The sequence below is a fragment of the Rhinoderma darwinii genome, chromosome 5, assembly GCF_050947455.1.
Source record: "Rhinoderma darwinii isolate aRhiDar2 chromosome 5, aRhiDar2.hap1, whole genome shotgun sequence".
NCBI classification, from domain to species: domain Eukaryota; kingdom Metazoa; phylum Chordata; class Amphibia; order Anura; family Rhinodermatidae; genus Rhinoderma; species Rhinoderma darwinii.
Genome location: NC_134691.1, coordinates 107,586,022 through 107,612,329, shown reverse-complemented (window position 1 = coordinate 107,612,329; position 26,308 = coordinate 107,586,022). Strand labels below are relative to the sequence as shown.

Here is a 26,308-nt window from a genome sequence, read left to right as displayed (position 1 = left end):
ACACAGGGATGATGGGGGGTAATACACAGGGATGATGGGGGGGTAATACACAGCGATGATGGGGGGGTAATACATAGGGATGATGGGGGGGGGGGTAATACATAGGGATGATGGGGGTAATACACAGGGATGATGGGGGGTAATACACAGGGATGATGGGGGGGTAATACACAGCGATGATGGGGGGGTAATACACAGCGATGATGGGGGGTAATACACAGCGATGATGGGGGGGGTAATACACAGGGATGATGGGGGGGTAATACACAGGGATGATGGGGGGTAATACACAGGGATGATGGGGGGGTAATACACAGGGATGATGGGGGGGTAATACACAGGGATGATGGGGGGGTAATACACAGGGATGATGGGGGGGTAATACACAGGGATGATGGGGGGGTAATACACAGGGATGATGGGGGGTAATACACAGGGATGATGGGGGGTAATACACAGGGATGATGGGGGGTAATACACAGGGATGATGGCGGGTAATACACAGGGATGATGGGGGGTAATACGCAGGGATGATGGAGGGGTAATACGCAGGGATGATGGAGGGGTAATACACAGGTATTGCCTAGTGTCTGCACAAAAAGTAGTATCTATAGCGTAAAGAATGAGTGAGTGAATTCTGTATGCTGCTGTACAATATTTCTACATCTAAACTACCAATTAGAGTATGTGAGGAGACTTATAAATTCTGTAACTCAATTTTTGGAGTCTTGAAGTAATATGGTATTGCCATAACAAAGTTACAAGGAATTTCAACAAGTACTTGCCGATACCGTAAAATTACCGTTCTCGGAGACAATGGATCTACCTGGTGGACAAGTGGTGCTTTTAGGCATAGAATGTGGCTATCATTGGATGGCTTTTGTAGAGGTTTTGTTTCCCATCAATAATAATCCCCTTTGTGCGTCCTTTCTCCAAATAGTTCTCAATCCAAAAAGTTATCTTTTTAACCATTTTTTATAAAAAATTACCAGTCCATATTGGTATAAAGTTTATAATTAAATCGCCATTTATTAATCTCAGACATTTCCTCATATTTTTTTAAGTAGTTAGGAATTTGACGTCATAGGAGAATTGCTTTATAGAAGAATACATTTATATAGTACATAACGGATTTCATATAGTCATATAAATATTCTAGACACTTGCTTTGTCAACATCAACAGTGTCAATATGTAATTCACTGGGGTGATTAATGGCTAAAATATCTACAAATAGGATTTAATCCCTTAATGTTTCCTACTGTACCTATACCTGTTATTTTGTCATCGCTACGTTGTCAGTTAATGACTAAATGTATACATATAAAGTATTATTAGTTGTAATGATGCCAGTAATAACACTCATTGTAAATCTAGCAAGAGAATCTATTGGTTAAAAATCAGATTATTGTGATAGTTTAGCAAATCAGCAAACTGCTTTTTCATTGATCGTTTAGATAAGGATATCCCACGATCAGTTATAACTGTTCAGCTTAAATGTTTAATAGTTATACATGCTATTTTTGTCATCACTATGTTGAAAGTTTAAGGGACACTTCTGTTAGAAAGGGATATTTTTATTTTTTATTTAATATTCATGGGGAAAAAAAAAACACAAAAAAAAAAAAAAGCTTTTCTGCAGTACTATGCAATTATGAATTACGAAATATTGTTCTTCTCTAGCAGTGAGTGCAAAGGGTTGAATCTCCTGAATGGTAGGACAGACTAATGTCCGTTTACGATCTGCTGCAAAGTTATCTCCAGGCTAGTCTCATTAGAATAGTAGGTGGAGGATTGGAATGATAGGCTTATTGTTGTCTTGATAGGCATAGATTAAACATGGCCTGGACAGACAGGGGCAAAGGACGCATGGAAATAATAAAAAAGGAAAAAAGTATAGAATCAGAAACTGAGTGCATTAGGAAGATAAATTTTGGCATGGAGTAGTGAGACGGTTATATATGGCTGACAACAAACGGATGTACAAATCTTATATATACACCAAATGGGGTTTTCACTTTCCTCAAGCTCTGAACTGCAAGTCTACATAGTGATGCAGGGATACTCCCACTTGTAGATTATGGTATAATTTGAATAAGTATTCAGGACTCGAGAAATGATGAGTGACAAGTACAAAGAGACTGACAAGGCAGTGATAACTTGTCACTCAACTTCTTCAGGAAAAAAACTGAATTTTTGTGCTTACCAGTAAAATCCCTTCTTTTGTTGAATTCACTGAGGGACACCGTACCATGGGTATAGGCCGCTATCACTAGGAGGCCGAGACCAGGTAAACACAAAACTGCGTGGCTCCACCCAGTGGGCTATACCCTCTGCGGAGAACGCAGTTCCTCAGTTTGTACCAAGAGAAGTAGTAGAGCAAAGGAGGTTTGACAATATGTTTTAAATGAGAAAAGAAGCCTCAAGTAGAAAGGGAATTTACTAGTAAGTACAAAAATCCTGTTTTCTCATTATAGCATTTACTGGGGGACAAAGTACCATGGGACGTCCTACAACAGTTCCTTAGGGTGGGTAAAACTAATCAGTCATGCGAGCAGCCTAAACCACGGCTGCTTGCAACACCAACCGACCCAAACTGGCAGCCAAAAGCCAGAGAATGGATACGGTAAAAACTTGAAAAAGTATGTGACGAGGACCAAGTGGCGGCTTTACAGACCTGAAGGGCAGAAGCCTAATACCGCACCACCCAGGAGACCCCAACTGCCCTAGTAGAACGAGCAGTGACTCGGAAGGCCAATAGTGGATTTTGAAGCTGGGCCACCCTTATGAGGGCCTCAAGAACAACTAAAAATGGAGTCTGTCTTCTGGAAGGACTTCGTTGCCGCAATGTAGGGCTCTAACGACATCCAGGCAACGTAAGGTACTTTTTCTCGTGGATGAGAAGGTTTAGGACAAGCGTCCCCATTAAGATGGGAGGAAACCACATTGTCCCTATGAAAAACCGTAAACTGAGGTTTGCAGGATGAGGCTGCCAGCTCAGAAACTCTACGGATAGAGATGATCGCCACAAGGAAGACTACCTTGCAGGAAAATAACCTGAGAGAATCTTCCCGCAAACATTCGAAGGGTGCAGCCAGGAGAACATCAAGGACCAGGATGAGGAGACCAATAAGGAAGACAATGTGCAACTCCCCACAAAGAAGTCAGAGCGGAAAGTCGAACTGTGTTGGAAAAGAATAGATAGGGCTGAAACCCACCCCTTTAGAGTAGCCAATCTGAGTCCCTGATCCAAACCCACCTGGAAAGCCAGAATACGCGGGATGGAAAAACAGAGGGTGTGGAACTGATGGGATTCACACCACCTAAAATAAGCCAACCAAGTACAATAGTAAATCCTTTGGGATGGAGTCTTCCTGGTCTTAATCATGATCTGAATTACCAGATCAGAGAAACCTTCAAAACTGCGGTTTCGACAGCCAAGCCTTCAAACGCTGCCGAGGAAAAGCTGAGTGGAACATTGGACCTTGGGAAAGGAGGTCGTGTTGCTGAGGAAGCAGCCACAGGGCGTCTGTTAACAAGAGAATGAGATCTGCGTACCAAGCTCTGCGAGGCGAGTCTGGGCCACTGGAATGGCTGTGATTCCTGCATCCTTGACCCTTTCCAGCACCCGAGGCAGGAGTTGAAGGGGAGGAAAAAAAGATGAGATTGAAGGACGACCAGGGGAAAACCAGGCCATCTGCTCCTATGGCCCTGGGATCCCTGGTTCTGGTGACTTAGTCTGAGCACTTGTGATTGAGGTGAGAGTCAACGTGATCCACAACCGGGAAGTTCCAACCAATGCAAACGCAGGGAAAAATCTCTGGATTAAGAGACCATTCTCCAGGGTCCACACTTTTTTTTTTTAAATATAGTCGCATATTGATTGTTAATCTGTGGAATAATTTTTTTTCCATAAGTGTCCATTTAATGACATTCACTAAACTTAATTGAATTTATAAATATAACGTATTATTGGTTGTAATGTCGGCAGTAATAACACATTTTCATTGATAGTGTGGCGAATGAAATCCCCCGATCATGCGCTTTCCTTTCGGCCTATCAGCATAATGCGCCTAAGCTACATGATCTTATCTGTCCCATCAGTGCAGCGCATAAGTAATGACGACGCACATCTGATGCGACGGGCAATTGTTGATGGCGAAAACAGAGGTTTTTTTATGTTAGACTAGCACTAGCGCACCGCTACTCAAACTTGTGTTCCAGACACCTGATGATGCCGCGTGTTGCGGCAAAACATGTCGGGGGGGACACCAGCAGAGTGCATTGCATATCAAAATTTAGAGTTCAGAGCGTTATATGTCGATATGAACAAACTACGGCAAATATATACAGTTATACTGGCATATAGCTTTTAAAGATCACTTAGGCCTCATTCAAACGAGTACGTTTCACTTCAGTGTGCGGTCCGTTGAAATAACTGAAGAGCACACAGACAAATGCAACTCAATGGGGCTTTTCACACGTCCGTGTTTTTTCACGGAGCACGTCTGTTGCATGAAACTCACTGCATGTCCTAATCTGGTCTGTTTTTGCGGATCACGTCGCCCATTAAATTCAATGGTTGCATGAACGGACAGCACACGAACGACGCGCGCATCACTTATGCCACACGGAAAGTCACATGAATGAAAGACGGCACATTTTTTTGTGGACACAAATCGGATACGCCCGTGTGAATTATGCCATAGGCATTGACCCATTCACATATAAAAAAAGGAGTGAGCCGAGATCCTAACATGTATTACTAATGGCTGCAAATGACATGAGTTAACACAAAACAGGCAGTACTCTACTATCCTTTCGCTCAGTGATAACGCTGTCCCAATGTAAACAGTCACGGGGAGTGCCGCCAGAGCCACATCGCAGGGGTAAAGGATAGGCGAGTACTGCTTGCTTTGTTAAGTCATTAATAAAACTGATGGTTTTTTTTATGGCCTGCTAGTGAATGGATGGGTCTTCCGTGGGGCTACATTCCCTTTTAGACATTTTTGCATCTGAGACAAATCCACAAGACAAAGGAATATAGAATACGAGAAACCAGAAATTAACTTTATTTTCCATACAAATGTTACATTAATAGATCGACACCGTAGTATTACCGCATTTAAGCAATACTATAGATATTACAACATTTAGGCCTCATGCACACTTCAGTTTTTTCCTTCAGGGTACTATCCGTTTTTGTCACGGATAGCACCCTGAACCCATTCATTTCAATGGGGCCATGCACACTTCAGTTTTTTTTGACGGTCCGTTGCTCCTTTCCGATCCAAAGTAGAGCATGTCCTACTTTGGTCCGAGATTCCGCGACCGTGAGGCCCATGCAAGTCAATGGGGCCGTCAATAAAACTGAAGGCACACGGAAGGCATCCGTGTGCCGTCCGTGTGTGACGGAGCCGCTGTCTAGCAACCGCCGGGCGGGCAAAAAAACATTAGAAAAATATTAGACAAGTGGCTGCCGATTAGTGTATCAATAACTGATAGAGAAAAGAGGCTGCTGATTAAAAATAAAATAAAAAGCATTTCATACGTACCCGGTCGTTGTCTTGGTGACTGTGATGGAGTTTATTGAAGGACAACAAGTTATTATGATTAACGCTGTCCCTGCCAACAAGCTGCAAGCAACATGGGATGGTCCTTACCGAGTTATCCGAAAACTTAATGACACTAACTACGTCATTGCCATGGACCCTAGTGGCCGGCGACAAAAGACGGTCCACATCAACATGCTGAAAGAGTACCACGACCGATCCCTGCCTGTTTTGGCTATCTGCTGTCCCCCTAGTGATAAGGAAGGAGACGACTCCCTACCAGACCTTCTGCATCTGTCTCGAGCTGGGGGTACTCTGAACCAAGTGCCCCTAGGACTCCATCTGTCAGATATCCAAAAGGATGATATTCTCGCCTTGCTGGGACCAAGAGCTTCCGCTTTCTCCTCAGCACCTGGACGGACAACTCTCACCAGTCACCATGTGGAAACTCAAGGGCAACGCCCCATCCAGCAGGCCCCCTACCGAGTTCCAGAGGCTGTTCGGGACATGATCAAAAGTGAACTGGCGGACATGAAACAACTTGGGATTATTAGGCCTTCCCAGAGCCCCTGGGCATCCCCTGTGGTACTGGTGTCCAAAAAGGATGGCACAACGCGATTCTGCGTAGATTACCGGCGCCTAAACGATGCCACCAAAAGTGACGCGTACCCTATGCCCCGGATTGACGATCTACTGGATCGGCTAGCCAGTGCTCGATTTGTAACTACATTAGACTTGAGCAAGGGGTACTGGCAGATACCCCTAACAGAGAATGCCCGGGAGCGATCTGCGTTTATTACCCCCTTTGGACTCTTTGAGTTCTTGGGAATGCCCTTTGGGATGAAAAATGCCCCAGCAACCTTCCAAAGATTGGTAGACCGGCTGCTAGAACAATGTCAGGACTTTGCCTGTGCATACTTGGATGATATTGCCATTTTCAGCACATCATGGGAGGAACATCTTAAACACTTGGGCATAGTGCTAGACCATATTCTCGCAGCAGGACTGACAATTCGCCCTGATAAATGCCAGTTGGGTATGGCTGAGGTGCAGTATCTGGGGCACAGAGTAGGAGGTGGGACCCTAAGACCTGAGCCTGCCAAGGTGGAAGCCATTAGCAACTGGCCTACCCCTCAAACTAAGAAACAAGTACTGGCCTTTTTGGGGACCGCTAGTTACTACCGAAAATTTGTTTCTCATTTCAGTGCCCTGGCAAAGCCCCTAAATGACCTGACCCGCAAAAACATGCCAAGAATGGTGAAGTGGGCACCTGCCTGCGAGGAAGCCTTTACAGCATTAAAGACGGCTCTCACCACTGCCCCTGTCTTGGCCGCACCAGACTACAAGCGCAGGTTCCTTGTGCAGACAGATGCGTCCACTTACGGGATTGGAGCAGTTCTTAGCCAGATAGATGCGGCTGGGCATGAGCATCCAGTTGCTTTCATAAGTCGTAAACTCCTGGATCGGGAAGTTGCCTATGCTACTATTGAAAAAGAGTGCCTTGCCATCGTATGGGCTCTCAAAAAATTACAGCCATACCTGTATGGCAGAGACTTTACCATTGTAACGGATCACAACCCCCTCACATGGCTGAACCGAGTGTCAGGGGACAATGGACGATTACTGCGGTGGAGCCTGTCCTTACAACCTTACAGCTTCTCCATCCAATACAAACGGGGAAGCCAACACCAGAACGCTGATGGACTGTCCCGACAAGAAGAGCCATAGACTGCCCTTCCCCCCTAAACCGATCGAGGAACCCGCCAACTGTTGGGAATTGTTCTGTGGTCCTACAATGTGGATCAGCGGGCACTACGAGTGAGGTGGCCAGCGGCCTGTGTAGGCCACATGGCCAGCTCACTTATTATATGAGGGGAGAAGTTGTGATGGTGCATTATATGTGGTTTATTGTGAGTCCTCAGCAGAGAGGGATATTTCTCTAATCAAGTACCACAGGTCGTGTCTCCAGCCTATGGACAATTGGACGAGTCAGAGGTGAAGTCCACAAGACAAAGTGTTCTCATTGTCTGGGCTCCACAGGGGGTCATCAGGAGGCACCACAGTTATATTCAGCTCAGGTGCAGACCAGCAAACAAGGGTGATCCAATTATCTTCCCCATTGTGTTCTCATCCTGGCTGTGGCAATACACATCATAGCACAAAGGACCACAACTCACTTACAGACAGTGTATGATTACAAACTAAAGTCATTATAATGATGGTGACTAGAAACTGCCAAGATGTTCCTCCCCCTGAGTGGATATAAGGGCTTGTCCTGGGGAGGATGGAGATCTTCTGGATTTAGACCTGAAGGAGAGCTGAAGCTGAGGCCAGCGCTCTGAAGATGTTCCTGGGATTACCTTATTTTGTGGACTGTGTGTTGTTCCTGCATTGAACGTGACTTGTTCTGTCAACATTGGATGCAATAAACCCTGTTGGAGTTGCCCTGTCGTCTCTGGCTCTGTTGATCGTGTATTAACGTAACGAACCCCATGACAACTGGTCAGGTGCAGACCAGCAAACAAGGGTGATCCAATTATCCATAGGCTGGAGACACGACCTGTGGTACTTGATTAGAGAAATATCCCTCTCTGCTGAGGACTCACAATAAACCACATATAACGCACCATCACAGTGACGAGTCCCACTTCTTCCTCCAGTCCGACCTTCTTTTGTGCCGCGGCAGCCTGTGATTGGCTGCAGAGGCCGCTGCAGCCTGTGATTGGCTGCAGAGGCGGTCACATGGGATGAAGAGTCATCCCTGGAGGCCAGCCTTCTGACATCATCCTAACGTGCGTGACCACCACTGCAGCCAATCACAGGCTGACATGGATGAAACTTCATCGCTGGAGGCCGGACAGGAGGAATATAAGTATGAACTTTTTAATTTTTTTATTACATTAAAATTGTATTTTCCGCGCGCCGAGCATGTACTGTCCAGGGTGCTGAAAGAGTTACCGCCAATCAGTGCAGCCCATTAACTCTTTCAGCACTCTGCACAGTACCATGCTCGGCGCATGGAAACGGAAACACGGAGTGCACATGGAAACCACACGGCCGCTAAAACGGGTTCACGGACCCGTCAAAAGCGGACGTGAAAACGGTGACGTAAGTGTGCACGAGGCCTAACGCCTCAGTCACACCACAGGGTCCGAGTGTCGGCCGATAAAATCGGCCGTTTTGATCAGTTTTGCATCCGTTCCGATTCCGTTCCGTGTTGCCGTTTTTAACGGCCGATTTTGACCCGTTTTTTTCCCTGTCCGTTTTAAAATCGGATGAATCATTTAAATTTGTTGCCACACCCAGCCCCCTGCAGGTGATGCCACCCAGCCCCCTGCAGGTGATGCCACCCAGCCCCCCCCCCCACATTTCAGGAGAAGTCACTGACTTCAATGTCCATATATGGACTGTGTAGTCACTGACTTCTCCTGGAGAGGAATTCCCTGCCACAGGTCGGGAATTCAGCTTCAGAAGTGAGTGACGTCACTGTGTCCATATATGGATAGTGTAGTCACTCACTTCTCCTGTAGCGGAATCCCCGGCCATAGAGTCGGGGATTCTGCTGCAGAAGTGAGTGACGTCGCGGTGTCCATATATGGACTGTGTAGTCACTCACTTCTCCTGCAGCGGAATCCCCAATCCCCGGCCGGGGATTGGGGATTCAGATTCCTACAGGGAGCAAAAAAAGACCCTCCTCCTCCTCACATGCACTCTGTACTGTGAGAAGGAGGAGGAGGCGAGAGAGCGCGAGCGACGGTAGACACGGCTGTCACTCGGGACACATTCCGGTGATGGCCGTGTATTACCCGGCCCCATAGACTTCTATGGGAGCCGGGCGGCCGTGTAAACGGCCGAAAATAGGGCATGTCCCATTTTTTTAATAGCCCCATTAGGGGTCTATTGTTCCTAATGCAGCCGGGTGACGTTCGATTTATGAACGGCCGTCACCCGGCCGAGAAACCCTGTCGTGTGAATAAGGGCTTACAGTATAGCCACCATTTCAGGTAATTGGTGAAAAGGATTTGTTACCTTGCCTTGGCAGTTCTTCACTTGTCCTCGAACAATCACTTCCTTAATAAATAATTTTGACACTGTGCTTAACTCCTTATAGTCAATTGATAGACCGCTAGATGGCAATAAGAAAAGAAGCAAAAAAAAAAAAACACGTGAGAATGAAATCTTTACTTAAAGACAAACTTTAGTAATAAAATTTTTTTTTTAAAAAATTCATATCGGTTTTGGAAAACATTTAAAGCCAAAACAAGACAGAACGCAATACAAATGAACCAATAAAGGGGAAAAAAAAAAAAAGGAAAAAAAAAAAAAAGGAGTTCCCTTTCTCAAAATGTTGGTAGCACATTAAGGCTAAATTCACACTTGTGCTGTATAATCTGTTAATCTCATGTTTTTAGATCAGAATAAGGATAAAAATTTAGAGATAGGTACGGGTCCCAGAGGTGGGACCCTAATCTATCTTACATTTAGTACTCTGGCGCTTTTGTGTGGATGGTTCAGTGAGTCAGTAAGATCGAAACACGCCGCAGCACTTTTATTTTATATAATTTTAGTATGTTCACAGAATAAATCATTTTAACAAAATCAGATTGTGGACTCCCTGAACCATCCACACAAGAGCACCCGACAAGGAGTACTTTGCTTCCACGTCTTTCATTTCAGAATTACCTGACCACTGTGGTACCCACATATACATAGAGGGTCTGCTCCGGAGGCTTGCTTAGTGTGCCGATACCAGGGTGAAAACACCCGACATGCAACAAAGTGGAGTTGTGCCAATGATCTTGCACAACTCTACCACGGGAGTCAATCTATATTCACTTTCACAGATTTTATTCGTAACCAAATAGATCACCACCTTAGAGGAGCGCCCTCTTTCTTTTTTTGTTTCTCAAGTATCTTACATTTAGGACATATCCTTTGGATAGGTCATAAAGGGGTTTTCCGACGAGGGAAATTTAAGTCAGACAAAAGAGAAAAGACGGACCAAATTTATCATCCAGCATGAGCCACTGATAAGTTTGGTGCCTCTAGTTTAATTCTAAACTGACTGGATGTAAGATAGTATTAGTAAATCTGCCCCTATGTCTTTTAGGTACAGCTTTGTCATCTATTCCTTATAGTCTTTAGCATTAAGACAATTCAGATCTACACCATAACAATGGGCCAATACGGTTTCAGTCCTAGCCTCAGAAGCAATAAAAGCATCATAAAAATACTTTCATTTAGTTGTTTGAGTAATTACCTTCCCTCCAAAACCGGCTGAATGTCTGCAGAAAGTGATGTAGAATGGCCAAATTCATCTTGTACATTTAAGGGTATATTGAATGGTATTCCAACTTGTACTGCATCCAGAGGTCCAACAGAAAATTTAAATGGTTTGCCCTCTTGAAAAAGAAACAATTTACATAATTTTAGCAAAGCACTTTCAAGGTCAATTCTCTGTTAAATGTTTTACTCTTGATTTTTTTTTAAAAAAAGTTTCAGACCAGATTATGAATCAACATAAACACCCACTTCGGGACCAATCTTCAAACATTGATTTAACCCCTTGACGCACCATAATCTGCCAGTTAGTCATGGTGTGGGGATTATAGTATGCAGCGGGCTCACACACTGAGCCCAATCCATACGGTGCGGGTGTCAGCTGTGTAATAAAACTAAAATTTAAAAAAAGCGATCTAACAAAAAATGGTACCAGTAAAAACGACAACTCGTCCCGCAAAAAGTAAGCCATCATACCGCTCGGTCGAAAAAAAAAGAAAAAAGTTATTATATATATATTTTTTTACAAATAGTTTATTCTTTGTAAGATTAGGAAATTTAAAAAAAACAAAAAAAAAAAAAAACTATATAAATTTGGTATTGCCATAATCAGATTTACCAGAATGATAGTTCATTTGTTGTTTTTACCAAAAGGTTACAGACCTTAAAAAAACAAAAAACGTAACAAAAAAAATATATTAAAAAACAAAAACAACGAATCGTAGTTTTTTCCAATTCCATCCCACAAATAAATTTTGTTTTCCGTTTCCTAGTACATTATATGGTACTTTAAATATAGCCAATAGAAACTACAACTCCTCCCGCAAAAAATAACCCTTCACACCACTCCATTGACTGTAAAAAAAAAATGAAAAAAAAAAAAATGTATGGATCTTAGAAGGCAGGGAGTGAATAACGAAAACACTAAAAATAGCTTGTACTTCAATGGGTTAATTAGAAGGGATACATCAACATGGAAAGCTACATAAACACATGTGGAAGATGTACAGATGCTTACCCACAATCTTAAACAGAATCTTTTTACACGGCAGAGCCTTTCCCCCATATTTGTCAGCATTACTTTCATTTAACACGACTTGAAGTTGCAGAGTATAATCACCAAGCTTTGTAATGTTTTCTAAAAAAAAAGAAAGATACATTCCTGCTAATATGCATCCGGAGAACTTCACTGTGTGCAAATACATGCCTGAATGTGTTAAAGCAAGCAATAAACCCTAAGCAGAAAGGACGATACCGGAAATCCTATTCTAGTGGTTGAAATTATGTCTAGATGTTGCTCTTACATACTTTTTATGGCGCCCCCTCGTGTTCTTTTGAATCGCTCTCAGGTGGTCTACCTAAAGTGTTCAGTGCTGGTGGATAGAAACCGCTTGCTGTGTGCCAGTTATTTCAGGCTGGATGGCACAACAGCAGAAGTCACTCCTGCGTCCATGTAGAAGAGGATCTGGGTAGTGGGCATGTGTCTGGAGCATCTTTCAGTGTCGTGCTGTTCCCATTATTACTCCTGGAAATGTATGAATAAATTGACAAGTGGGCATTACCAGGTCTCTGGTCAATAGGGTATGACCCTACAAAGTCTGACGCTGTTCAAGCAATGGTGGCATAGTCAGACTAGGTAGGAACAGACCATATTGTCAAGGGTAATAGTAATGTCCAGTTGTCAATTTATTGTTAGGAGGAACAGAGGAATGGCAAAACACAAAGCTAAAAGAAAAGGTGCTCTGGAATTGTTAATTCATGGGTAATACAAGTATTTACTAAAACAGACAAGAATGGGAGCGGACCGGTCCTCCAGGAGCCTAAAGGCCCTTTTACATTGGCTGATAAAGCGAGCACCGATCAACGAGGCATCGTTGATCGGCGTCCGTTTGTTCCTATCACATGGAGCTATGAATGGGGACGAGCGGTCGTTCCTCCGATCGCTCGTCCACATACATCCTCATGTCGGCAGCGAATCTCCCTGTTCTTCTCTGCTTTACTATCAAATATTCTCTGCCTCCTCATGTCATCCCTACGTATCAGACATACAGAAATCTGCATGCCATTAACACTGTGAAACTCATAGACAGTCTACAGTCCTCATTGTCCCCTATCTCTTCCCTCTCCTGTCCCAATCTGGCTGCCAAACTTTATAATAACACTCTCAAAAATGCATTGGATGAAGCAGCCCCCACTACACTCCGAACCACCCGACAAAGACGACGACAACCCTGGCACACGCCTCAATCCCGCTTTCTTCAGCGGTGCTTGAGATGTGCCAAACGACTTTGGAGAAAATCACATTTGGATGCAGATTTCATCCATTACAAATTTATGCTCAAAACTTACAACTCTGCCCTTCACCGCGCCAAACAAGTCTACTTCACTTCTCTCATCTCCACACTATCTAACAATCCAAAACGCCTCTTTGATACTTTTCCCTCCCTCCTTAATCCTAAAGTGCAGACGCCAAATCACAGATCTCAGTGCTGAAGACCTGGGCAATTATTTTAAAGTTAAAATTGACAACATCCGGCATGATATTATCACTCAGTCCCCTAGTAACATCGATCCCCTTCCCCCCCGCACTCCCTCTTCTTCACTCTCAGAATTTGACCCAATAACTGAAGAAGTCTCGAGGCTCCTCTCTTCTTCTCGTCCTACTACCTGCCCTAGTGATCCTGTCCCCTCACACCTCCTCCAGTCCCTCTCCCCAGCTGTCACTAGTAACCTCACTAAAATATTTAACTATTTAACCTCTCTCTTTCCTCTGGTATCTTTCCCTCCGCTTTTAAACATGCCATTATAAACCCATTATTGAAAAAACCAACTCTTGACCCATCCAGCGCTGCTAACTACCGACCAGTCTCTAATCTGCCCTTCATCTCCAAACTACTGGAACGCTTGGTCTACTCTCGCCTTATCCGCTATCTCTCTGCTAACTCCATTCTTGACCCCTTACAATCTGGTTTCCGCACTCTACACTCCACAGAAACTGCCCTTACTAAAGTCTCAAATGATCTCTTGGCGGCTAAATCGGATGGTAAATCCTCTCTCCTGATTCTTTTGGATCTCTCTGCAGCCTTTGACACTGTAGACCACAAACTCCTACTTAACCTGCTCCACTCTATTGGCCTCAAGGACGCGGCTCTCTCTTGGTTTTCCTCCTATCTCTCTGACCGCTCATTCAGTGTGTCATTTGCTGGTTCCACTTCTTCTCCTCTTCCCCTTGATATCGGGGTTCCTCAGAGATCAGTCCTAGGTCAGCTGCTGTTTTCTCTCTACACAGCTCCTATTGGACAAACCATCAGCAGATTGGGTTTCCAGTACCATCTCTACGCTGATGACACCAAATTATATACCTCTTCCCGTGACATCACCCCTGCTCTAATACAGAACACCAGTGATTGTCTGTCCGCTGTCTCTAACATCATGTCCTCTCTCTATCTGAAACTGAATCTTTCTAAAACTGAGTACCTTGTGTTCCCACCATCTACTAACCTCCCTAAACCTGATGTCTCTATCTCTGTGTGTGGCACTATCATCACTCCTAAGCAGCACGCCCGCTGTCTCGGGGTTATTTTTGACTCCGATCTTTCCTTTACTCCTCACATACAATCACTTTCACGCTCCTGTCATTTTCACCTCAAAAACATCTCCAGAATCCACTCTTTTCTTACGGAGGAAACCGCCAAAACTCTTATTGTTGCTCTGATTCACTCTCGTCTTGACTACTGTAACTCATTACTAGTCGGTCTTCCCCTCACTAAACTCTCTTCTCTCCAATCTATCCTCAATGCAGCAGCCAGGCTCATCTTTATGACCAACCGCTACACCAACGCCTCTAATCTGTGCCAGTCACTGCACTGGTTGCCCATCCCCTTCCGAATAAAATTCAAACTTATTACTCTCACCCACAAAGCTCTCCACAGTGCTGCACCTCCTTACATCTCCTCCCTCATCTCTGTCTACCACCCTACTCGGGCTCTACGTTCTGCCAACGACCTTAGATTAAAATCCTCCATAATCCGAACCTCCCACTACCGTCTCCAGGATTTCTCTCGTGCTGCACCCGTCCTCTGGAATGTGCTACCCCAGACAATCAGATTAATTCCCAATATCCACAGTTTTAAACGTGCCCTGAAAACACATCTATTTAGACAGGCCTATAACATTCCCTAATCTGACTCCTTTCCATGGCCCTCCATTTAGATTAGTCATCAGAATAAGATTCCCTCACACTCCTTCTCTTCATGTCCGTCATACACGGATACTGGCTGGTGACCGGCTCATGCAGCTTTATGTTACCACCGCATGTGTATAAAAATGGCCGGACCATTGTACAGAACAAACACTGTTACACTTTGTGTCTTCCTTATTTCCTCATAGATTGTAAGCTCTTGCGAGCAGGGTCCTCACTCCCCAGGTTTGAATTGTAAATGAACTTTGTCACTATGTAATGTCTGATATTGTTTGTTTCATGTCCCCTCTAAATTGTAAAGTGCTGCGTAATATGTTGGCGCTATATAAATAAAGATTATTATTATTATTACACTGGGAGATGTGCTGCAGACAACGATAATCTTATACTATTTTGATCGCTGCCGTGTTTATGCAGGGCAATTAACGGCAACGAGCATTCTATGAACGCTTGTCTGCCCGATAATCGTCCTGTGTAAAACCCCCTTAAGGTCCGCTTTATCATAGCAATTAACCATGGACAAAAGCTGCGGGTTTTAAAAAAATAAATAAAATGTTACGAGTATTCAATGGACATATCTAGGAGTACAAACGTACATATACTACAAATTCAAAAGTAAATTTGATCATAGGGACAAATATACAGATACGGCTATTGATAATTTTAATGTGCACATAATCAACTTTGATTAATGATAAACTAGAGTTTTATTGTAAATCTTTTGTGTATATATGCATTTAGACCAAGCAATAATTGTTACAACGGTTTGGAAATTAACAAAATTTTAGCAATTGCTCAAATTGCGTGTAGCAGGCCTTTTGTGACAATGTGTGTCTTTCAGATGCAAAAGAACTCTAAAATCATAATGCCAGAAAAATTGTTATAAAGTGTAGCTAAACGTTTGACAAACTTTTAACATGTCATAGACATGTCAGAAGTTTGGATTGGTGGGGGCCCGAGCACTGAGACCCCCACCAATCGCTAGAACGAAACAGCTGAAGATCTTGTGTGAGCGCTCAGCCGCTGTCTGTTCGGCTTTTTCCGGAAAGCCTATGTATCGGTGTACGGGCTCATAGACTTCCTAGTGAATCCGTACACCGATACATTTCCGGAAAAAGCCGAACAGACACGAAGCGGCTGAGAACTCACACAAGGTCTTCAGAAGTTTCGTTCTAGTGATTGGTGGGGGTCTCAGTGCTCGTGCCCCCACCAATCCAAACTTCTGACGTGTCACTATGACATGTCAGATGTTTGTCAATGTTTAGCTACACTTTAATTTATTCACAAAAAAAAAAATGCAAAATAACAGATGCAAAGAAATGCAGAGCAGCACAACAAAACAGATAAACATTCGATAGGAAAAATAAAAAGGAAACCATTCTCTGTTAAAAATTAGAAATGGACAGTGGGCGACTGGTCAGGATGTAATCACTAGTAATAAGGTGCTAGCAACCCAGGTAGATAAAGCTTAAATAAAACTGAATGTGGATTTGCTAGTATATGGGAGACCGAGAGGCAACACAAGTAATTTGCATGGAAGGTGTTTTAAAGGGAACCTGACAGCAGTTTTGATGCCTCAAAACTACTGATATGGTGATATAGGGGAGGGGCATTTTAAAACGAAATTCGCTCAGTCATGCAAGTTGCATGAGCGAGAAACCGACGTTAAGTTCCCCTGACGCAAGTGCCACTCTGCTCTGGGTGTCCGCTCTAGTGGTCTCTCGATCGATCACCACCCAGTCTCCACCAGGATCACCACCCAGCCGATTGAGACGTCACTCAGAGAAGAGGGGATGCAGAGCAGAAAGACTTGCACATCAATTCTCGCCTCCGTGGTATTTGCGATCGGCACAACGATAAAATTAAAGATAATTTTCTCAGTCATGCAACTTGCATGGACGAGAGAAAAGCCAAGCTTAAAATGCACTTCCCCTCAACACGGACAGGCTCCCTTTAAACATGCACCCCAGATGGTACAATAGCACGCAAATTTCTACAAGGAATGTTCTGAACACTAAAATATATGGAAAAATCATTCTAAAAAGATATTGATATTATATGCCTTACCCATTTTCTTAAACCAATATGGCCATTTTCCTCCATGCTGACTTATATGGGAAATTATTTCTTTATCCCCATCTGATGCTACAATAAAAATGCAAAAACAAAACATCAGCAGCAAATAGATAAGAGATTTTTGTTAATTGTTAAAAAAAAAGCTATATAAATAGGGCAAATATAGCAGAATTTATGGCGATTGTGGATCTTTATTGGTTTTGCATGCGGACCATAGACATTCACAATGCTTCTTGGGTGCCTAAGAAGCAATAATTACAGGGGTTGTCCACCTAGAACAACCCCATTTCCTGATGTAATTCCCCTGACTGCGAGCTGCTCACAGAGGTCTAGATGCTGGAACCCCTGGTGATCAGCTGTTCTTGCCGGGATTAGCAGACACCACATTCACCCTGCAATGACAGTGCAAGGGAAATGTGTTTTACAGTGCCCATTGAAACGGTTAGATCACTATGAAATAGAAGTCCTAAGTGAGAGCTGTACTTTGCAATAGCTTGCTGTTCTATCGAAACAGTGATCCCAGGTGAACCACCTTCACATGGTTAATAAGCAAATATTACCAACGTAAAACAAAACATTGTTTTTAACAAAGTCATGACAGGTAAGAACTTTACATTAAAGTATAGATTCCGAGCCAATGGAACTGCCATCAAACTGGGCCTATGACTAGTATTTTATTTTATTTTTTTTAAAAAGGCACAGTTAGGCCTAGTTCACATGGAGGAATTTGCAGGTAGAGAAAAAAAAAATCTGACTCAAAATTCCTTCAGGCACTTTCCCACGGTTTTTAGTGCGTTTTTCCCCCTGCGGCAATTGAGGGCAGCTGTCAAAAACACGCTTTCTCTGCCCCCCATTTATTTCAAAGGGAGGTAAGAGGCAGAACCGCTGCAAGAAAGAAAGACAATGATGCTCCCTTAGGCACGCCTTCTGAGCAATAACTTGTGAAACGCGTGTTGAGGCGGCTGGTACACTTTCATTAAGACTCAACCAGGTATGCCCTTATAACCCCGTGCTAAACATTTATATGATTACCTTTCTTTTCACAAACTTCTTTAAGCATTACTACACTACACTACACACACACACACACACACACACACACACACACACACAGCTCTACCACACACACACAGCTCTACCACACACACACTCAGCTCTAACACACACACACACACACACTCAGCTCTACCACACACACACACACACACTCAGCTCTACCACACACACACACTCAGCTCTACCACACACACTGAGCTCTACCACACACACTGAGCTCTACCACACACACACACACACACAGCTTTACCACACACACACTCAGCTCTACCACACACACACACACACACTCAGCTCTACCACACACACACACACACACACACACTCAGCTCTACCACACACACACACACACACACACACACACACACACACACACACTCAGCTCTACCACACACACACACTCAGCTCTACCACACACACACACACACACACTCAGCTCTACCACACACACACACACACACACTCAGCTCTACCACACACACACACTCAGCTCTACCACACACACACACGCACTCAGCTCTACCACACACACACACGCACTCAGCTCTACCACACACACACACACGCACTCAGCTCTACCACACACACACACTCAGCTCTACCACACACACACACACACTCAGCTCTACCACACACACACACACACTCAGCTCTACCACACACACACACCTCCATAATGGCGCCTGCTATCTCCCTACAAACCAGCTTCTCTGCTGTGTGACTCTGACCTGCGCAGAAGCAATGAACGGCTCACGTTCATTGTGCCCTATGCCCTGTAGCTGCCGTATTCCATCTGTGTATGTGTCGTTAATCGACACATACAGAGATGAAAAAAAATGGCAGCCCCCATAGTGAAGTAAAAGTATGAATATATTAAAAAGTAGAAAGTGACAACACAAATAAATAAAATTTTTGTTGACATATTAAAAGCAATATAATAATTAAAAAAAAAAAATCATGACACCTTCCCTTTAAGGTCGATTTTGAGTTTTGACTATGTATACTGAGTATTGAACCAGTTCAGATGTATTTTGTATCATATTTAAGAATCAGAAATTATTTTGTCCGTTGTCTATTTCCAAACAGACAAGTTCCTGTAAAGAAAAGACCAGCAAGGGACTTCATAGGAGCTGCACCTGCACTCCAGGTCTTCAATCAGAAAAACCCACCAATGGCCATATTACTACCTGTGGCTTGAGAGGAGCACCTAGCTGACTTTAGATGCAGAACAGAGATATTTGATAGCGTGGGCAGTCTGGGTAGCTCATCTGCTGGAGCTCCCTTCAGTATACCATGCTTGGCCCATGTGAATATCACCTTGGAAATTCAAGTTCAAGCAAAGGTATGGCTGATCGAAGCAACTAAAAAAAAACAGGACACTTTGCGAGAGCCTCACTGCGCCTATTTATATAATCCTTTAGAGCAGCAGCATATATCAGGGGGAGTGGTAGATTGGAAAGTCGGGACACCGGTGGATTTACAGTAGAAGTAGCACATTTAGAAAGAAAGCAAATAGAGAAAAAGGAGCCACAACGCCACAAGTATTGAAAATTGATTACAAAACTTTATTGAAATTTGAACACACAATATTAAATAACACTAATTTAAAAAATAAGGATCTAAAATACCAGTGTGGTTAATTAAAGACAGATGGTTTGACCACAGGTATCCTACGTTGAAAAGTTTCAAATGAACATATATGCCCACTGTTATGATGCAGTATCAATATTGCATCATAACAACATCTATATATCCCATATAGGGCAATGTAGAGGTGGCAAAGTTTAAAGGACACACAAAGTCAATAGGGTCCTAATGCCAGAAGTGAAAAGTGTTTGAAAAGAGACGTTAAAAATTACACAATCGAGAACCGGCTCAGATCCAACGGTAGGTTCAAAGGGGAGAGATATCCCGGCATATATAGTACTATTGCAACAAACAAAAATCTGCTTGAACTGACAGGTATAAACGTACGCTTACCCATGGAGATAAATGTAGTCAGACAGCCCACACCGCAAAGCCTGATATAGTTGCACCCCAACGCGCGTTTCGCTAATGTAGCTTCCTCAGGGGAAGGATTACAGGTTCCTGTGCCCCCCAATAAGAAAATGCCATATTTAATACCTAGTATTTAGAACGATTTAAAAATCAAATGGGGCACCTACACATTACACTCACAGGAGCTTTTATTACATCCCATTCTAAATCCAGACATTAGTATGGCGTTGGTACCCCCTTTGCAGCTAAAACAGCTTCCATGTTTCAGGGAAGGCCTTCTGCAAGACTTAAGTGTGTTTGTGGGAATTTTTTTGCCCCATGATCCATAAAATCACTGATGTTGGACTACAGGGCTTGGCTCACAATCTCCGTTCTAGTCATCCCAAAGGTGTTCGATGGGGGTTCAGGTCACGGCTTAGTGTGGGCCAGTCATGTTCTTCCACACCAAACTAACTTAACCATGTCTTTATAGACCTTGCTATCTACACTGGGACACAGTCATGCAGGAACAGAAAGGTGCATTCCCTAAAATGTTGTCACAAAGTTGGAAGAATACAATTGTCCAAAATATCTTGGTATGCTAAAGAAATAATATTTCCCTTTATTGGCACGAAGGGGCCTAGGTCCCACCCCTGAAAAACAACTCCAAAGCATATTGCTTACTTCGCTAAACTTTACAGTTGGCAAAACGCAGTCAGGCAGGTAAAATTCTCCTGGCATTCGCCAAACCCAGACTTGTCTGGCAGATGGTCTCAGACTGCCAGATAGAGAAGGGTGATTCGTCACTTCACAGAACATATTTCTACTGCTCCAGAGTACAGTGGTGGCATGCTTTAAACCACTCCATCCGATGCTTGGCATTATTCTTGGTGATGTAAGGCTTGCATGCAGATGCTCGGCCATGGAGTCACGAAGCTCCCGGCGCAGATTGTCAGCAACTTTTATGCACTTTGGTTTTTGATTTTATACACCTGTGGCAATGGGACTGAATGAAACACCTGAATTCAATGATTAATAGGTGTCCATGTAGCGTAAATAACAAGGGTCACTTTATTTCCCACTTAGCTAACTTACAATGCGGAGGGCGTGGCCTGGATGTGAGCGGACGCACGGAGAAAGAGCTCATGCACGGCAACTCACCTGAACACAATTATCCTGCTAATACCAGCCGGTTGATTCATACAGGTATAGTGACTGCACAGGTAAACTTAGGACGCTGATCTCATGACCCGCACAAAGAAATTCATTCTTGAAGGGGGAGACCGCATGGGACAAACAAACTCCCAGGCAGCTGAGACAAGCTGAACGGGCTGCGAAAGCAGCGACACGATTGGTGCAGTATGCTAGATCCTCTACAACTTGCAAGGATAGAGCGGTGCTTGCAGTTGCCGATATGCTGGGGGAGGCAGCGGATGACACTGGTGAGGAGAGGGAGATGGATGCGGGAAGTGACGGGAGTACACTGGGCTCCGGGACGGACACGTTGGAGCATGCTGGTAAGGCCCTCAATAGACCTCCAGCACAGACCCTGTTGATCTCTGCCCCAGAACGGACCTTGAGGGACATTATGATAGCGGTCACTACACTACACTACACTAATGTCTCTACGCTGGTCTCACAGATGGTGAAAGTGACCGCTGATATTACCTTTCTGAAACATGAGGTTACAAAAATCTCTGATCGGACGGCAGAGGTTGAAGGGAGAGTGAGTAATATGGAGGATGCCCTAACACCTGCCTTGCGGGATCTACGACAACATGACCATACTATTGCAGGTTTGGTAGCCAAAGCAGACGACCTAGAAAATAGGCTACGCAGGAATAATGTGAGCATAGTGGGAATGCCGAAGAAGGTGGAGGGAACGGACCCCACTATATATTTTGAATCCTGGCTTATGAATACATTTGGAAAGGAGACTGTCATCACTATATGCAGTGGAGAGGGCGCAGAGTGCCGACACGACCGCTGCCTGAGGGTGCTAGGACTGTACTGGCCAAAATGCTGCACTATAGAGATCGTGATGTCATCCTGAAAAAGGCCAGAGAAATTTCTGTAAATTGATGAAAGATTGCTTTTTATCCTGATTATTCCATGGATATACAAAAGAGGGCGGCAAAATTCACGGATGTAAAGTGTCGCCTCAGAAATCTTCAAACACCATATGCCATATTGTATCCTGCGCGCTTATGTGTGGTAGCTATGGGTTCTACACACTTTTTTGAAGCACCTAAAGTGGCCTTGGAATGGATGGATATTTGGGAGCAAAGGCTACGGCAAGATGATCCTAGAGTCAATGGGAATGACGGATGACTTTAAACACCTGAAGTTTGCTTCTGTGGGATGTCTGTGTGCTTTGAAATTGATGTACTGAAAGTTCACCGATTGTTGGTAAGTTAAGCTGAATTTACGTCTTATATTATGTGGACGCCTTGCCGATATCGCTCTTATGGAGGTCGTAAGGTGGACTCGTGCTCTCGTCTGATGCGGTTGCTCGGGTGGTTTCAAATTATTGTATACGTTTTTTTCAATGTGATTACTGACAATGTTTGTGTAGGAGGGGAAGGGAGGGTTCGGTACGCCTGGGATGGGTCTAAGCTCTGTCAATTCCATCTATTCACATACCTAGTATGTACGTACTTCCTATCGGGGGGGGGGGGGGGTAGATGGAAGTATAGATGTAGGAAATTTTCCAGTATTTCCAATGGCTAATCGAGTAACGTTTATTTCTTGGAATATACGGGGTATGGGTGATCAGGTTAAAGGGAATGTGTCGCTAGAAATTCTTTTTTTGTTAAACTACTATTTAAGTGATTACACATTGTTTTAATTTTTTTCACAAGTCAGGAAATATTATAAATTAGATTCTAGCTGATAACCTTTCCATGTGCTGGCCACTAGAGGGAGCAGTTCCCAAAATTGCAGCATGGTCAATGTGGTAAAGCAACCTCCTTGTTTTATGCTGCAAATTTGGGGTAGACACACTCTAGTGTCCTAACACAATCCCCTCTCCCTTATTCTGGCTAGTGCCAGGAGAAGGAGGGGTTTGAATCTTCAAACCTCCTACACTGTGTGCAGCCATTTTCTGAGCGACTGCACAGTGTAGGCGGATTAGATACAGTGCTAGGCAGACAGCATAAGGCTGGGTTCACACAACCTATTTTCAGGCGTAAACGAAGCGTATTATGCCTCGATTTACGCCTGAAAATAGGGCTACAATACGTCGGCAAACATCTGCCCATTCATTTGAATGGGTTTGCCGATGTACTGTGCCGACGACGCGTAAAATGACTGCCTCGTTAAAGAAGTGCAGGACACTTCTTTGAAACGTAATTTGGGCCGTTTTTCATTGAAGTCAATGAAGAACAGCTCAAGATTACGGGCGTTAAAGACGCCTCGCATAATGCGAGGAGGAGCTTTTAAGTCTGAAACGACGCAGCTGTTTTCGCCTGAAAACAGTCTGTCTTTTCAGACGTAAAAGGAAGCTAGCGTGTGCACATACCCTTACACGAAATTACACAAACATAAAACACACATCACATACACAAACATAAATTACCTGCTCATGCCGCCTCCGCTCCTATTCCTTGCAGATATGGCATGAAGTCGCGGCCGGAACAATCATCTTACTGTCCGGCGGCGGCTTCAGCTCCACATGAAAACGGCGCCGGATTTTGCGCTGTGAACGAGCTTAGTTTTGGCCTGTGTGGGAGCGACGCATGCGCCGTTCCCACACAGACGGCGTACGCTGCAGAGAATGGAACAGCTCCCGTTCGCATTCTCTATGGGGTTGTATGTGCCGTATTCCATCTCTGTATGTGTCGTTAATCGACACATACAGAGATGAAAAAAAAATGGCAGCCCCCATAGAGAAGTAAAAGTAAGTACAAAGTAAAAAGTAGAACACGAGAACACAAATACAATTTATGTTCATATCATATTAAAAACAATATGATAAAAAAAAAAAATCGTGACACCTTCCCTTTAAGAGGAGGGCCATTTTGATTATGTTAAGACCCATAAACCATCTATTGTTAGCTTTCAGGAAACTAATTTAACCAGAGATACGGTGCAGGTGGTGAAAAGAGCATGGATCGGACATGCCTATCATACCACTCATACTGGGTACTTCAGAGTGGTATGCATTCTTATACAGAAGGTGATTCCTTTTAGCTGCATGGAGGAGGAAAAAGATGGAGAGGGCAGATACATCCGTCTACATTGAAGTATTTATGGTGTGGAGTGTGTTTTAGCTGCGGTGTATGTGCCTCCTCCATATTCAAGGGCGGTCCTCAATAAAGTACTGACTTTTACTAGCAGGTTTGCAGGAATTCCGGTGATTCTAATTTGGGATTTCAACAACTTGATAAACGACTGTTGGGACAAATTATACACAGATGTCAGCTTGATGAGAGATGAATTAACGAGCTTCGGACATATGATAAAAGAATCCTCACTAATAGATATCTGGCGGATTAGACATCTACAGACTAGAGCATTTTTCTGCCATTCTGCTACATTTAATTCCATGTCTAGAATTGATTATATGTTCATTAATTACATATTTTTGTCTAGAGTTCACTCTACAGAATATTTGACTAGAACATTGTCGGACCATTCGCCTATTCTCATGAGGGGGGATTTCTCGAGGTCCTCTAGACAAGATACTCAAATGTGGAAAGTAAATGCATTTTGGATCCTGTTGAATGCGGAGGATATCACAAACAATATTAAGGAGTATTTTCATTTTAATAGCGGTACAGCATCTTGTAATATGCTATGGGACGCCATGATGGTCTCAGTTCGTGGGACACTCATAAAACTCATTAGTATGAGGAAAATGAAAACCAGAAAACTGGGGGTAACTATAAGACGAAGGGTGGATGAAACTGAAACGGCATTTATTCAATGCCCAAGCGAAGGGACGGAAAAAACGTAGAGGGAAGCTCGGGAGGCACTACAGACACATCTTTTAGCAGAGGCCGAGAATAAAATCTACTTCTCTAGACCGTTTCATTTTGAGGAAGGGGATAGGGCGGGACATCTGCTAGCTAACATTGCCAAATCACAGGAAGGGTCTTCTTATGTGGCATCTATATATACACCTCTCAGGGAAATATGGTGTCCGAAACGACACAGATACTTGGTGTTTCACCTCTTCTATAAGAATTTTATCAGTCTGTCTAGACTTGGGGTGTGTTCGCATATGTCAGTTGTACCAGCATCAGGTTTTTTTTGTCTCTCAAGTGATTACAACTGTAGCAAATGTATCAGTTGCCATCAGGCTTTTTCACAATTTTTACTACACAGCCATCAGTTGTCATTAGTAGTCATAATTTACCATCCTTTTTTTACCACAATGGTCCACCAAAAAGGCAATCTAGGGTCTGAAAAAGTGCCAATTTTATCAGAGTGTTGGACAGTTTGTGATAGATTGGATATATGATAGATTAGATACATGTTGTGTACCATGTCAGGGCTCTCCACCTCTGCTCCGGCCTTGGCGCTACACTTAAGTCTGACACACACATTGTAATGTCACGTGTGTCATATTCAGCGCAGCGCCAAGGCCGGCGCCAAAATAGAGAGCCCAGAAGGCAGCTGCTGTCCACTGACCTCAGATCAAATCTTCGAAGCAGCCATGGGAGCCTGAAAAGATGCCAAACACTAGCCATAAAATCAGAGAGTAGATCGTTTTTTGTGCCTTTTATAACTACCAAATACCACCCTGCATTTCCTACCCACCCCACACCACGCAGGGCTTCAAACACAGGGTTCAGGAGTGGGCTGTTAAAAACAGCCATCTAGGTCAGTTTTTGACGGCCGTTTTGTACATATTCCGTGTTTTCAGTTTGTTTTTTTTTTAAAACATTCTATTTCATTAGTAGATAATAGTGCCGTGCCCTCTGTAGATAGTGCCGTGCCCTCTGTAGATAGTGCCGTGCCCTCTGTAGATAGTGCCGTGCCCTCTGTAGATAGTGCCGTGCCCTCTGTAGATAGTGCCGTGCCCTCTGTAGATAGTGCCGTGCCCTCTGTAGATAGTGCCGTGCCCTCTGTAGATAGTGCCGTGCCCTCTGTAGATAGTGCCGTGCCCTCTGTAGATAGTGCCGTGCCCTCTGTAGATAGTGCGGCGCCGCGCAGCCCCCCCC

The 26,308-nt window shown here is 43.9% G+C and overlaps 1 protein-coding gene across 1 annotated transcript in view; it reads right to left on the bottom strand.

Annotated features, from left to right (window-relative positions):
• SMCHD1 (structural maintenance of chromosomes flexible hinge domain containing 1) overlaps nt 1-26,308 on the bottom strand; it is a 312,622-nt gene that overhangs the window by 164,264 nt on the left and 122,050 nt on the right. The window contains exons 18-21 of the mRNA XM_075826377.1: nt 17,100-17,177; nt 11,850-11,969; nt 10,812-10,953; nt 9,581-9,677 (exon numbers count right to left, since the gene is read on the bottom strand). Coding sequence (XP_075682492.1) covers nt 9,581-9,677; nt 10,812-10,953; nt 11,850-11,969; nt 17,100-17,177 — 437 coding nt within the window. The remainder of the gene's footprint in view (nt 1-9,580; nt 9,678-10,811; nt 10,954-11,849; nt 11,970-17,099; nt 17,178-26,308) is intronic.